We start from the raw sequence: 14884 nt of genomic DNA on the forward strand, positions 1-14884 counted from the left end.
GTTAACATCCTCCACCCCAAACCCAACGTTATTCTATTTTCGTCTCGAGGAAACTGGTTAAAATAAATATTCAAATCATAAACAGTACTCAGGGTATGCCGGGGTAGTCGCAACATCACAGTGCAAGCAAGTTCGAAGTAGATATGGCGCTCAATCACGTGGAAATTGCAGATATCCAAGTTCTGTTTGGACACGACTGCAAAGTAAGTGACTTTGTAACGACTGTAATGTAATTGACTCGGGTGTAAAAGAGAAGAAGGCATAAACGCGGTGTCGTGAGTGTATTTCAACACTGCATTCGTAGACTATCTGCAGGCGGAGGTGGCCTGCTGGCTCGTAGCGCCGAGTGCTGAGCTGACGCCGCCTGAGTCCCGGCTTCGAATCTGGGTTTCATTAACCCGCGGTTAAACCAAAATAAGTTACCTATTATTAAAGTTTGCTCTTCTTCATTGTAACACGTAGGCTTTCGCGACCAATATTATCCATAATAAAGGGGGGAGGGGGGGTTGGGGTTAGATCGTGTAGTATAAATGTGTTGTTAACCCACCAACCTCGGACACAGCCAATTGGTAAGGTTTGCCAGCAAATCGCCTGATGTGGCTTGTTGTAATCACCAGTGAAACGTTGTACTCAAATGGTAAATGTTGTGGGTTTACTCTCCAACACACCGGTGTGCTGATGTAATCATTAATTGGCATGTTCTGTTAACGTGACAACCCGTACTCTTTAGCTGTATCGGGTGGTGGTGGGTTCACAACGCATTTATATGTATGCGATCTAACCCAACTAACCCTTCACTTTTGTACTATTCTTGGGCTATAATGTATTCTGCACTGGATGGCACTGTGGTTAACGCGCTTGGCTTTTACTCAGCACACTTACGAGTTCGATTTTCAGTGATGAGTCAATTCAGATCATCATTCTTTGGGTGTCAAAAATGAGTATTATGCTGCTGTTAGCAAGCCATCATAGGTGCTCGCTAACAGCACGTTGACCCAAGGGCTGGGCTCACTGAAATGTAAAACTAACGCCACGGGAGGGCGATAGGGTACAGGTGAGCCGAGCTTGCGTCCGTTAAAGCGCAGCATGAAGTCACCAGGACGCACGATCACGTACAAAAACAAAGGTACCCCCCAAATAGCCTCAACAGACTGTTCGAGGCAAGTGATTGTATTGTTAGCCTGATCCATTGTTCGTCTCACCCATTGTTAGTCTCATCCATCCTATTGTTAGTCTCATCCATTGTTCGTCTCATCTATGGTTAGTCTCATGCATCTTAGTCTCATCCAACTTATTGTTAGTCTAATTCATGTTAATCTCATCCATCGTATCTTCCTTACATTGACATTTCCTGTCCCAAACCCACTTACTTTTCCGAACAGTCAATATGATGAGTCCAACTTGTGTAAGTTCTCTGATCCATGTGCTCCTCTTTCTGCATCAACGTACTTCCTAGCGAGTGCCACCTTCCTCTTGCGTCTCTGTGTGCGTCCGTTTCTCAGTGTCTGCACTAGTTTCTCAGTGTCTGCACCAGTGTGAATTTCCGAGGATATGTCTCCGTGCTCGGTAGCAGTACTTGCCATCCCCGGCGGTCTCTTAAAGGCTATACGGAATATATTTGCACGTTGTGTCTATGTATTTATGTGTGCGTCTACGTATCTCCATGTCTCTCTGTCTCGCTGTCTCCATCTCTGTGTGTCTCTGCATGCGTATCTGTGTCAGTGTAAACTGTGCACTTGTCATCCTCACATTGTAACGGTGATTTTTCTGGCGGTTTTTTCTGCAGGCAATACAATCGGCATCTGGTAAATATTTGAATGAATGTTCTGGACAGTGGAACATACTGGATTCTGGGAGGATTTGCCTTTTGAAGAAAGGCAACTTTCAATTCGTCACCCTCTACAAGGTGATTTAAGCTCTTCATTCCTACGATGAATACCGTTTTATTATCCGACTTCTATTATAAAAGCCCATCGTAACATATGTCCGTCAGCTAACTTATAAGAGCCTTTAAGAAGGCCTAAATCAAAAAGTTATAGAAAGTGGAACCCCCCCAGATGTGGGGGTAAAAGTTGATCCAACAGTGGATCGATCATGGCTGATGGCAACGACGACGATGATGAATACATTTTCACGACAGGTGCCGTGGCCCCAGTGTGCTCAAATTCGCAATTGGGAAACATCATAGAGTTCCCATTTCAAACCTTGGTCTTGGTTCAACTCACGCCGTTGATTTCACTGTGGTCATATAAAATAAGTACGGCTGTGTGGGAACAGTGGTTGTTCTATAGAGAGGCTGGCCCCCATGATGGCACGGTGGAATGTCCACAGTTGGCTCAAGTCTATCACCAGACGAGTATTTCCCGAATGTATGTCTGAGCACATGGATACTTTCTCGCACTGAAGCGTGGTCTCCTCGTTCTCATTCTTTGTGCAATCTCTCCCTCCACCCCATAGCTCAACATGCCCAAGGGCTACATCTGCCAAGTGACGAAGGACATTTTTTACCAAAAAGATGAACGACTCCTGCAATTTAAGTCAGAAGGAGTAAGTGCATCACAGCAAGCTTGTCCTCTAAACATTGCCAATGCCGTTACTGATGACTATGCTCCATGCACCGATCTCGGCCGAGAGAGACAACATCTCGGTTCGTTAGTTTTACGGCAGACACCAAACAGACATATCTTTTATGAACCGGGCGCCTCGATGGCGAGATGTTAACTACCTCTCCTGGTATACGAGAGGTCCCGACACTGGAGCCTGTATACTATTCAGTTTCGTGTCTGTCTCCCCGTGGTCGCATGGATTTTTCTCCGAGTCCTTCGGCTTTTCCCTCTTCGTTGAGCTATAATTTGTGATTGCCAGGTCACTTCTGAAAAAGAGCTATATAGCGCAGTGGGCCTTACCCGTTCAAATAAAAATGTAATCTGCATTCATTGCGTGGCTCGCCTCGTTGGGGGATTAATCAATCCATCATCCCTTCAAAGTCTATTAAATGAGTACCACTTTGTGGGAGAACAAGGCAACAGTGAAACTGGCCCCTGCCACAGGAACGTGGAACTTCTACGACTGGTTGCCAACAGAGATGAGTGTTTCATGAGGATGCTGCATGTGTAGTGGTGGTATTGACGTGCGCCGACTGTGACAGTGATGGATCACGGGGCGGCGCGGGGTGCGGGGTTGGGCACGCGTTGTGGGCGTGGTGTGGACGCGCGCGCCGGGAGTGACAGATGACGGGGCGGCGCGGAGTGAGTGGTGAGGCACGATGAGATGTGGGGAAAGAGGATCGTAGCCAGCGCCCGGCGATTGGTCGAATAAGTGGGGGCTCGCAGCGACGTCCGCAGGTGGGGTATAAAGGGGGACGCGCGAGAGCACTCGGGGAGAGTTACCCAGTTGAAGACCCGAAGACGGAGCTGAAGACCTAGTGAAGCCGAGTAGCTCAGTGGCGTTAGTCGCCGAGTAGCTAAGTGGATGTTGGTCATCCGAGTAGCTCAGTGGCGTTAGTCGCCGAGTAGCTAAGTGGATGTTGGTCATCCGAGTAGCTCAGTGGGCGTTAGTCGCCAAGTAGCTAAGTGGGTGTTTGTCACCCGAGTACTAAGTGGATGTTGGTCATCCGAGTAGCTCAGTGGCGTTAGTCGCCAAGTAGCTAAGAGGATGTTGGTCATCCGAGTAGCTCAGTGGGCGTTAGTCGCCAAGTAGCTAAGTGGGTGTTTGTCACCCGAGTACTAAGTGGATGTTGGTCATCCGAGTAACTCAGTGGGCGTTAGTCGCCAAGTAGCTAAGTGGGTGTTTGTCACCCGAGTACTAAGTGGATGTTGGTCATCCGAGTAGCTCAGTGGGCGTTAGTCGCCAAGTAGCTAAGTGGGTGTTTGTCACCCGAGATACAAAGTAGGTGTTAGTCACCTGTAACCAAGTTTGATAAAATAAAGAGTGTGTTACCCGTGAAGTCGTCTCCCGTGGAGTTACTACATTACAACTGGCGTCAGAAGTAAACCTGTCTTCAAGAAGTATGGACACAAGGAAGACTACCCGTACCCACGAGCGAGGTCGGGATGACGACGGCGTACCGGGGACACCAACCTCGGGAGGAGAGGACGAGGAGTGGCCGCCGATGCAGCACCTCGCGGTGATGGCCGACGCTCTGCTTGCCTCCGACACCAGCCTCCAAGACGCACACTCCCGGTTGGCGGAGTTGCTGCTCGCCGCCGCTGCAATCTTGGCCGAGATCTCCGTTCCAGCGGGCGGGAAAACGGCTGCGGGGTTGGAGGAAGGAGCGAGGCTGGCGGGATCCCGCCAAAAGGCGCTTCGCGCCGAAAGTCTTGAAGTTCCCGCCGTTTTTGAGGGGCCGCCATTGATTGGCGGGAAAGACGGACGCCACGTGGCCGGACACCTCCGCGCAGCGCAGCCCACGTCATCAGCGCGCGCCGGAGCCCTCCATTTTGCGCCTGACAACCGAGCCGACATTTTACACAACTCCAGCGGAGCGCGGGAAAATCTCTCCGACGTCGACGACGATCGGGTCCTCCAGCAAAGATTGCCCGCGCTGTCGGCGTTCAAGGCGGATGGGGGCGACTGGGGAGCCTTCCAACGAAGGTTCCTCGCTCATCAGGAGATGTCGGGGTGGTCCGACACCACTGCCCTGCGTGCGTTGCCAGCGATGCTTGACGACGACGCGCTTGCAGCCTTCACATCTGCTGCAAGGTCGTCCCGCTCTACGCTCCAGGCCGCACTACACCTGATGGCGAAGGTGTTCGGGCCGCCCTCCACGTGTCGCCACCAGTTCTACGATCGGCGGAAGGTGGCTGGGGAAACGACGCTAGCCTACCGCACGGCACTACTCGCCTTGGCGGACGCAGCTTTTCCCCGCATGGATAAGGAGGGGAAGGACGCCATGGTGACGGAGCAGCTGCTGGTGTTGGCCCACGAGTTGGGGGTCCCCATCAACGTGGCAGACGAGATGGAGATCTGCTCCCTGGCGATCGCCACGAGCATTCATGCGTACGAGGTCCTCAAACGCAAGCCGGGGGTCGTCTGCAAATGGCCGGGGAACGCGGCACTGGCCGCCACGATCGCCGAACCTCAGCCAGCTGCGGTGCAGGAGCAGGCCTTCGCTGCATCGCGTCCGGGGGAGTGGAGAACGGGAGGTCGTTCGCCCACACGTTCGCCCCGCAAGCTGGAGCAACCGAAACCTACGACGTCCGTCGTCTGCTACAACTGCGGCCTTCGGGGTCACGTCGCAGCCGGGTGCCGGGCCCCGCGTCAGCGCACCGCAGGACCACGTCGGGACGACGACCAGGGCCACAAGTCACCCCAACAAAACCCGGCAAGTCGCGGCACCTCACACGTTCGGTCCACAAACACGGCACATTCGGGTCGCCGCTTCGCGGTGGGGGGTTCGCGGCTGGGTGCCGGGGGTTCAATTCGGCGAGGGGGGTCCGTACGCGGCCCGCAAGCAGTCGAGTGGTCCGAATTGGCCCACAGGATCGTGGCTGCGTCGGCCGGGTCGTCCGTGGTAACGGGGTTCATTGACGGGGTTGAGGTCCGGGTGCTTGTTGACACGGGTGCGTCGGCCACCATCATCTCGGACCTTATTTATAACATTCTTCCCGTCCAAAGTAGACCCCTTCTGCCGGTAGACGTGCCATTTTATGCGGCGAATGGGGGATCCCTGGGGATCATCGGCCAGATTCGGGCGACTATTTGTATTGGTGACATTAAATTAGCGGGCCCTATTTTTGTATCATCATCGCTGGCCGTTCCCTGTTTGCTAGGTACGGACTTTTTGTCAAAAATGCCCATCAAAATTCTTATAGATCAGGCCTGCATAGAGCTTCCGTCAGGTCGGCGGGTTGCCTTCTTGTCGAGCCCTACCAAAGTGCGCACGGTTTGTGCGACGGTGCAGGCGCTGGCGACTCACACTGTACGGGTGCCCCCGGGATCGCAAATGTTAGTACCCCTTCGGTTCAGGAAGCCACTCGAGGTGGGTGCGGAGGCACAGGGGGTGCTGTTGGGGCCGTCAAACAGAGCCAGTAAGGGCCTCGACTTAGCGGTTGCTCAAACCATGGTGAGAGGGGACAGTGAGCCGTTCGTAATGGTCCTGAATACGGGGTCGCGGCCGGCCGTAATTGCGCAGGGAACGGTGCTGGCTCACGCCGCGCCGCTACCCGTTGAGGAACGGCTCGTGGCTCAAGCAGATTTCACTGTCGAGTCGCATCCTCAAAGTGATGAGGGGACTGAGTGGTTGGACTCGCTGTGTGCGGGTTCAGATAACTTGTCCGGGGTGCAATTGGGAGCATTGAGGGGTTTGCTCATCGAGTTTGCTGACGTGTTCAGCAAACATAAGTACGATATCGGCTGCACTGACCTGTTGCGCCACCACATAGCTACAGGGGACGCGGCCCCTATTCGTCAGAATCCCTTCCGGCTCAGCCCGGCCGAGAAGGAACATGTGCAATCGGCGGTTAATGATATGTTGGCGGCAGATATCATTTCGCCCTCTTCTAGTCCGTGGGGTGCTCCTATTGTCCTAGTAAAGAAACAGGACGGGTCCTTGCGGTTTTGTGTCGATTTCCGCCGCTTAAACAAAATCTCGATGGCGGATGCGTATCCGCTCCCCAGGATGGATGAGTCGCTGGATGCCTTGGCGGGAGCGCAGTTTTTTTCCACACTCGATCTGCTTTCTGGATTTTGGCAATTGCCACTCGATAACGAGTCTAAACCTAAAACTGCTTTCCGAACACCTGGGGGCCTATTTGAATTCAACCGTTTGCCCATGGGCTTACATTCCGCTCCCGCCACGTTCCAGAGACTCATGGAATTGGTTTTGTCGGGGCTCCAATGGGATACCTGTTTGATTTATCTTGACGATATTATCGTCTTTAGTCGGACTTTCGAGGAGCACCTCCAGCGACTGAGAGCGGTGTTCCTCAGGATGCGTTCCGCTAAGCTTAAATTTAAACCGGCTAAATGTTTTCTGCTTCGGGAATCGGTCAGGTATTTGGGCCATATCGTGAGTCGTTCAGGGATCTCGACGGACCCTGCTAAGACGCATTGCGTCAGCTCATGGCCAACGCCAACCTCGGTCACGGAGGTTCGTAGTTTCATTGGTTTTGCCTCCTATTACTGTCGTTTTGTCAAGCAGTTTGCCACCATAGCCAAGCCCCTGCACGCTTTGACGGCTAAGGGTGTGAGGTTTCACTGGGGGGCGGAAGAGGAGGCTGCGTTCTGCTCCCTCCGTGACGCTTTGGTGCAGGCTCCCCCCTTGTGTTACCCCGATTTCACACAACCGTTTTTGCTTGACACGGACGCCAGCAATATGGGTATCGGGGGGGTGCTCTCACAGGTGGTCGGGGGGGTTGAACGGGTGGTCGCCTACGGTAGTAGGGTTCTTTCCCCCGCAGAACAACGCTATTGCGTAACTCGTCGTGAATTGTTAGCCATTGTGGTTTTTACACAGCAATTCAGGCCGTATCTTTACGGCCGTCATTTTACGGTCCGGACGGACCATGCGGCTCTACAATACGCTATGCGCGTGGCACAGCCATCGGGCCAATTGTCCCGATGGTTGGAGGTCCTTCAAGACTACCAATTCACGACGATTTACCGAAAGGGGTTGCGGCACTCAAACGCGGACGCCTTGTCGCGGTTGCCGCCGTGCACGGACTGCACATGTTTGTTGGGATCAGCGCGGTGCAAACCCCCGCTCGCCGGCACCCCGGGAGTTGCGCTCGCCGCCACTGACACCCCGGGAGAGGACGCCCCCACGGGGAGGGATTCGCTGTTGTCGTTGCCCCTCATTGAGTGGGGCCGCCTCCAGATGTCCGACAGCTCCCTACTTACGCTGCGTCGGAAAGTTGGCGCTCCCGAACAAGGGGAGGCGCGGGTCGGTTCCTGGGTGTGCAGACAGGGCCTTTTGATGAGGTGGGACAACATGTCCCGGCGTCACGTGCTCGTTGTGCCTGTTGCTATGCGGGGTAGGGTTGTTCTGGCAGCTCATGAACGGCTCATGCATCTGGGTTTTCACAAAACGCTCGCCCTAATCCAGCGAGACTATTATTGGCCGGGGATGGGTAACGACGTGGCGAATATTCTTAAGGGATGCGTAGGGTGCGCCAAAAGGAAACCGCCACCATTGGCAGCTAATCCACCGCTGCAATCCATTCAGGTTTCGCGTATAAACGAATTGGTAGCGTTGGACATCTTGGGGCCCTTTCCGGTTACACCAAGGGGAAATAGGTTCCTGCTGGTTGGCGTGGAATACTTCACCCGATGGCCTATGGCATGGCCGCTCGCCAACCAGTCGGCTGCGGCGGTGGCGGACGCCTTTGTCCAGGGTTATGTGTTGGACAAGGGCGCCCCCGAACGCTTGCTGACGGATCAAGGGAAGAATTTTTCGAGCGTTTTGTTGCGCGAGGTGTGCGACCTGTTGGGTACAAAGAAAGTGCGTACTTCCCCCTACCACCCGCAGACTGACGGGATGGTTGAGCGTCTGAACAGGACGATTACGTCTATGTTGTGCCAACAGGTCTGCGACGATCAGGTTGATTGGGACTTACAGGTGCCGGGGGTACTCGCGGCCTATCGAATGGCCCCTCACGCGGCGACGGGGTTTTCCCCATTTTTTCTTATGTATGGGCGGGAGGCCGATCCGGCCATGGACGTCCAACTGGGGATTTCCCAGCCACGTGCAAAATCTAAATTGGCAGACCACATCAAATTTAATATCGCCAAATTGACTGAAGCGCGGGAGGCGGCAAGGTTGAATTCGCGGTCGCGGCAAATTGCAAACGAGAAATTGCATGAGCGGAGGGTGCATACGCATGATTGGAAACCAGGCGATAAGGCCTGGCTGCATTGTCCACATGCACCGTTGGCTACGTCCCCCAAGTTGTTGAGACCTTGGAGGGGACCGGTGGAAATTGTGCGGGTTGCACGACCCCAGAGTATACAGATTAAATGGGGGAAACGCCGTTGGTATGTGCACCCCTCCCGACTGAAGCCCTATGCGGCACCGTGTGACCCCGTTCTGTGCCGTGACGACCGGGCGTGTGATGTGACCGTCGACTCGGGGAGGGAGGTGTCGCAGGCTGCTCCTCACGTGTCTCCACCTGACCCACCCCCAGGTGCCTCGGGCTTGACGGCTGCTGACCGTCGGGAGCCTGAACCCCGGGGCACGCACGAGTCCTCGATGCCTGGCCGATGTCTTCCTGAACCGCCGGCACCACCGGACGTTCAACCGCGTCTGGTGCCGTACGACGGACCGGCAAGGCGGACTCGGGCTAGGTCTCAACAATTTTCATGAAGACGGTTTTTTTGCTCTACACCGAGCTCGCCCGGTGTTCCCCTCTGCCGGGGTAATGTCCCGTTGTAGGGACGCTCGGAAGAAAAGGGGACACTGCACGAGTCGAAAGAAAAAAAAAAAATTTTCCATTTATTTTTTTTTGCATACACATTGCTATTGTCACTCGCCGGTTTGTATATATTGTTCTATTGTCGCGGTGGCATTGGTTGAGGGTTGCGGATGGTGGTGTTCGCGTCGTGTTGTGTTGTTAGCTTAGTTGTTGTTCTTGTTGTTGTGTTGTGTTACGGGGCACACAGGGGGGGTTTGTATATTTTTATAGCAGCCGGGGCGGCTGCGAGCTATGTGGTAGGGGGTGATGTAGTGGTGGTATTGACGTGCGCCGACTGTGACAGTGATGGATCACGGGGCGGCGCGGGGTGCGGGGTTGGGCACGCGTTGTGGGCGTGGTGTGGACGCGCGCGCCGGGAGTGACAGATGACGGGGCGGCGCGGAGTGAGTGGTGAGGCACGATGAGATGTGGGGAAAGAGGATCGTAGCCAGCGCCCGGCGATTGGTCGAATAAGTGGGGGCTCGCAGCGACGTCCGCAGGTGGGGTATAAAGGGGGACGCGCGAGAGCACTCGGGGAGAGTTACCCAGTTGAAGACCCGAAGACGGAGCTGAAGACCTAGTGAAGCCGAGTAGCTCAGTGGCGTTAGTCGCCGAGTAGCTAAGTGGATGTTGGTCATCCGAGTAGCTCAGTGGCGTTAGTCGCCGAGTAGCTAAGTGGATGTTGGTCATCCGAGTAGCTCAGTGGGCGTTAGTCGCCAAGTAGCTAAGTGGGTGTTTGTCACCCGAGTACTAAGTGGATGTTGGTCATCCGAGTAGCTCAGTGGCGTTAGTCGCCAAGTAGCTAAGAGGATGTTGGTCATCCGAGTAGCTCAGTGGGCGTTAGTCGCCAAGTAGCTAAGTGGGTGTTTGTCACCCGAGTACTAAGTGGATGTTGGTCATCCGAGTAACTCAGTGGGCGTTAGTCGCCAAGTAGCTAAGTGGGTGTTTGTCACCCGAGTACTAAGTGGATGTTGGTCATCCGAGTAGCTCAGTGGGCGTTAGTCGCCAAGTAGCTAAGTGGGTGTTTGTCACCCGAGATACAAAGTAGGTGTTAGTCACCTGTAACCAAGTTTGATAAAATAAAGAGTGTGTTACCCGTGAAGTCGTCTCCCGTGGAGTTACTACATTACACATGCATCAACACAATACCGTCTAAAAAATCGTATAGACAAGCAACCTATGTTATTTTAGTTATGTAATGGGTACAAATGGATGGAGCAGTAGACGCCACAGTGGCGAGATGTTAACTACCTCGACTGGAATGCAGGAGGTTGTGGGTTTGATCCCGACCATAACGCCTATATATTCGGAGTTTGCGTGTCTCTCTCCCCATGGTCGCGTGGATTTTTCTCCTGGTCCTCCGGTTTTTCCCTCCACATTTAGAATCAACATGACGCGTTTAGAGTATTTAGCTGTTGCTATACATTTCCACGTGATGATATGGTACTTCGTTAAGCTATCATTTTTGGCCAAATCGCTTGTGAAAATGAGCTACATAGCTCAGTGGACCTTACTTGGCAAAATAAAAACGAAGTTTAGTTTTGATTCACAGTCTAATGAAGCCAGAAGCCGGAATTTGCTTCCCAGCGATGGTAAACATGAGTAGCAGGTGATAACTGAACAGCATGGGGAAGTATTGTTAACAAACAAATAACTTCCCCCATGACCCACATGACATGGCAGGCCTTTCGTCCGGAAGTTATTTAACAGCGGGACGTACAGGAACTTATTCTCATTGTTCTGAATTCAACCTTTGTGTGTCCTGTTTAACTTGCACGATTTCCCTGATTTTATTTTTTCAGGGTGAAAATGTGGCCTTGTATTTCGAACACGCAAACGAATTCAAGATGTTCGTGGACGCTCTTCCCAAGTATACCGTCATGAAGAAGCAAGGTACTGCACCACAGTACAGGTGTTACGCATGAGAGACTCGCTTTGCAAAATCGATTGTGAGTCACTGCAACACGGTTTCTGATTTCATGCAAAATCTAACGGATTTAGTTTGGGGGGAATTGTCACTCGGCTCATAATCCAGTGACCATGTAACGGTTTTAAACAGAAATCAAACTTGGCGGAAGTTCATTTAAATTCCCACTTTTTTTTAACAAAGTAATACTGTTGTTGAGTAATATAAGTATCAACTGAAAGCAACATTACAACTGCGTTTTACCGTACTGTGTAAGGCTAACGCAACACGTATTCAGAACTTGTGCTGTGAAATATTTTGGACAGCGCCAAGTGTACGTTTGCATTTTACTTGACCCATACGAGTTGCGCTGATGACGTACCATTGTGTTGTTGTACGTCATTGAGAGTGAAACTAAAAGGGATGGAAAACAATTGCATCGCGCTCGCGCTAAAACTGTCGATAATATTTTTTTTACAGAAAAAAAACGCCCAAAGGGTGGTACAAACGCGGACATCAGCAAGCCAACTGAATTCCAGTAAAACAATCAAACTCATATTTTACCATTAAAACACGGCAACTCACAGGTCCAATGGGACCATCGGATTAGTGAACGAACCACCACCGATTCAGAGCCATGGTTCAGCAGTGGAGGGTAGTGGCTCAGAATCAGAAGGTAGAAGAGTGCAAATGCTGGTTGGGCGTTGACTCAATCCATCATCTCTCCTGTGTCGATAAAATGGGTACCACTTTGTGGGGAAGCCAACAGCGGTTGTCATTTGGATACTCGCCCCCAACATAGAAATGTGCAATTTCCACCAATGACTCTCTCTGACTCTCAAAGTGGTACTCAAAAAGGGTAGCTCATCGGTTTGAGTCAACTGCCCGGCCAAATGGACATCTGTGAAAAAGAGCTTCACAGATCATCGGATTCCTCCGGTATAAATAAAGATTCTGACCGCACCTTGAACTTTACACCCTTGTGAAAGTGAGTCGAGCGCTCTTGCCATGCCACCACCTGGTCATGCTTTGCTATCACAGGTAAAACTCTTTACACCAGACAAAGCGCTCGCCACAAATGAACCACAACACCTTGTTGATCTCGTCAAGGAGAATAAACCATCACGCGAACTTCGGTCAGCCTCGCAGCAGCGGCTTTTGGCTAACCATCGAACAAAGACAGTCACTGCAGCCGTCTGAAACGCTCTTCCTTCCAATATTAAGAAGCCACTGGAACTTATACACTTATATATAGATTGAAAACGAATTTCTCTAAAACTGCTTTTTGTGTTTAGTTTGTTGTCCTTCCCACACACCTCCGATTAGCACGGTTGGCTACGTACGGTGTGAAAGAAGTTCAACATAAATACAAACCAGTGGTGTCTCTTTTTGGCATGTGTGGCCCAACAAAGGAGGCTCCAAAATTAATATGAAATGCTTTGCCCCATGTATTGACATTAACAGCCAAATGGGGTAAGGGAAAAATAAAGCTCACAACAGCAATATACCTAAACAAAAATCACAGTCATCTATAGGCCAATTGCTGGAAATGGACAGTTTCATACAAAAGGCTTATATCAGATATTCCTACATATCCCTGTAGTGTGACTTGTTTTAGAGGGGGTGCACATACCAACTCAGAGGGGGCATGATACAGCCAATAGTTTAACAACCGTTGAAAATGTATTATATATGCCAATGAGGTGAAAGGCTGGGATACCCATTGCTTCAGTGTTAATTTTTCTGTCAATATTTTTTTTAAGCTTTATTGCAAAAAATTAGAGGGGGGTGGTAGTGGGGGGCTAAGCACCCACCCCCCCCAAGCGGCCCCCACTGAGGGCTCAACCCCCCCCGACACTCCATGGCTGTTCCTGCATGTGTGGTGGTGGTGTTGACGTGCGCCGACAGTGATGGATCACGGGGCGGCGCGGGGTGCGGGGTTGGGCACGGATGTGGGCGTGGTGTGGACGCGCGCGCCGGGAGTGAGTGAGTACGGGGCGGCGCGGCGTGTGGGATTGTGCGCGCTGACACGAGGTGAGAAAGAGGATCGTGGGCAGCGCGCAGTGATTGGTCAAATGGGATGGGTGCTCTCAGCGACGTCCGCATGATGGACATAAAGGAGGACGCGCGGGAGCACTCGGGGTTGTTGTTAACCAGTTGAAGATTGATGACGGAGTTGAAGAAGTAGTGCCCTGAGACCCCTAGTCCCGCTGTCCTTGTCAGGACCGGGGCCCTGTGTGGCTCGGAGGCGAGACTGTGGGACCCGTGGTCCGACGCCCATGTGGGTCGGGACTGTGGGACCCAGAGTCGAGACGGACACCCCGGCTGGGTGTCTTCCGAGAGGCTACGGGGCGTAAGAGCCCGTGTTGGTGTAGCCAGGAGAACCGTGTGGGTTAGGCTGGTGTTAGCCAACCGTGTAACTAAGTGGGTGTTGGTCACCCGAGTAACTATAGCTGATGTTAGTCACCCGTGTAACTATAGTTGGTGAAATAAAAGAGTGTGCTACCCGTGAAGTCGTCTCCCGCCGAGTTACTACATTACACATGCAACTAATTCAATCGTCCGTTTATCATTTAAAAATGTGTTCTGCAGTTTTGCGGTGTCAATTAACAGCCGATCTTTATTTTTTCCTGCGCAGGCATCTGCAGCACTATCAATTTGATCCTCAGAAGCAGCTCATGGTAAATACGCGTGCGGTTGCTTTGCAGGGTTTCCGCCACCACAAATCTAAATTCCCGCTTGCTGCATGGCCCAGCGGGAGCGAGTTTTGCCGCTTTTGCGAACGTTTGTGGTTCAAGCCCCTGACTGCCCCCCCCCCGGATAAATACTTCAGGTGGATTAATCATAATTACACGCCGTCTGCTTCACAGTGGTATGAAGGAGGTCGTGGGTTCGATCTTGACCCTGATGCCTCTATATTTGGAGTTTGCATGTTCTCTCTCCCCATGGTCGCATGGATTTTTCTCCAAATCCTCCAGTTTTTTTCTATACATTTTGAAACATGCATTTCGAGTTTAACTGCTAAAAATGCCCACGTGATAAGCCACTTTCTTGAGCTATAATTTGTGGCCAGGTCGCTTCTGATAAAGGGCTACATAGCTCAGTGCTCCTTACCGGGTAAAATAAAAATAGTAGTAAATGGCACTAAAAGAGGTTTTGCCATATCATCTTCCAGGGCTGCCTTCGATAGCCATGGGAATTCCACATTCACATGGCACAATGCAGTTCCTTTTTTCATATAGTATATTAAATACTACCGTTGTGACTGGACTTACGCGTATTAATGAGTGCATATGATTTCCTAGGTGGTGAAGTGTCCTGCCGAGCCAGCTGTCACAGGCACGTGATATTTAACCTGTTTTAAGCTGACATTCCTCTGTCGTGTAGTGTGCAGAGTTTGCCGGAAAGTGCAAATTATAGTCTTAATTTGGGAGCTTTCGTGACTGCAGGAATTATTCTTTGGTTCTTTTCGGTTAAGTCACGTCTAAAAATAAAATAATAAATCAAAATAAAACAACACATTACGACGTTTCGATTGCAACACAAGCAATCATCATCAGGCATAAAAGAAATAGCAACAAAAATCTAA

The 14884-nt window shown here is 51.7% G+C and overlaps 1 protein-coding gene across 1 annotated transcript; it reads left to right on the top strand.

Annotated features, from left to right (window-relative positions):
• Window positions 1–98: 98 nt before the first annotated feature.
• On the top strand, window positions 99–14642 carry LOC144729495 (uncharacterized). The gene is made up of 7 exons (XM_078609830.1): window positions 99–203; window positions 1787–1906; window positions 2458–2547; window positions 11192–11282; window positions 11776–11833; window positions 13934–13976; window positions 14601–14642. Exons 1-7 carry the CDS (start codon window positions 144–146, stop codon window positions 14640–14642), a joined length of 504 nt encoding a protein of 167 aa, XP_078465956.1. The 5' UTR covers window positions 99–143.
• The last annotated feature ends 242 nt before the right edge of the window (window positions 14643–14884 follow it).

Source organism: Lampetra planeri, chromosome 32, assembly GCF_965212315.1.
Source record: "Lampetra planeri chromosome 32, kcLamPlan1.2.h2, whole genome shotgun sequence".
NCBI classification, from domain to species: Eukaryota; Metazoa; Chordata; class Hyperoartia; order Petromyzontiformes; family Petromyzontidae; genus Lampetra; species Lampetra planeri.

Coding starts and splice junctions, on each gene's coding strand:
- LOC144729495 (XM_078609830.1), top strand. CDS start 144: ATGGCGCTCAATCACGTGGAAATTGCAGATATCCAAGTTCTGTTTGGA. Junction 1,907..2,457: donor AATTCGTCACCCTCTACAAG/GTGATTTAAGCT, acceptor TCCACCCCATAG/CTCAACATGCCCAAGGGCTA. Junction 11,834..13,933: donor AGCAAGCCAACTGAATTCCA/GTAAAACAATCA, acceptor TTTCCTGCGCAG/GCATCTGCAGCACTATCAAT.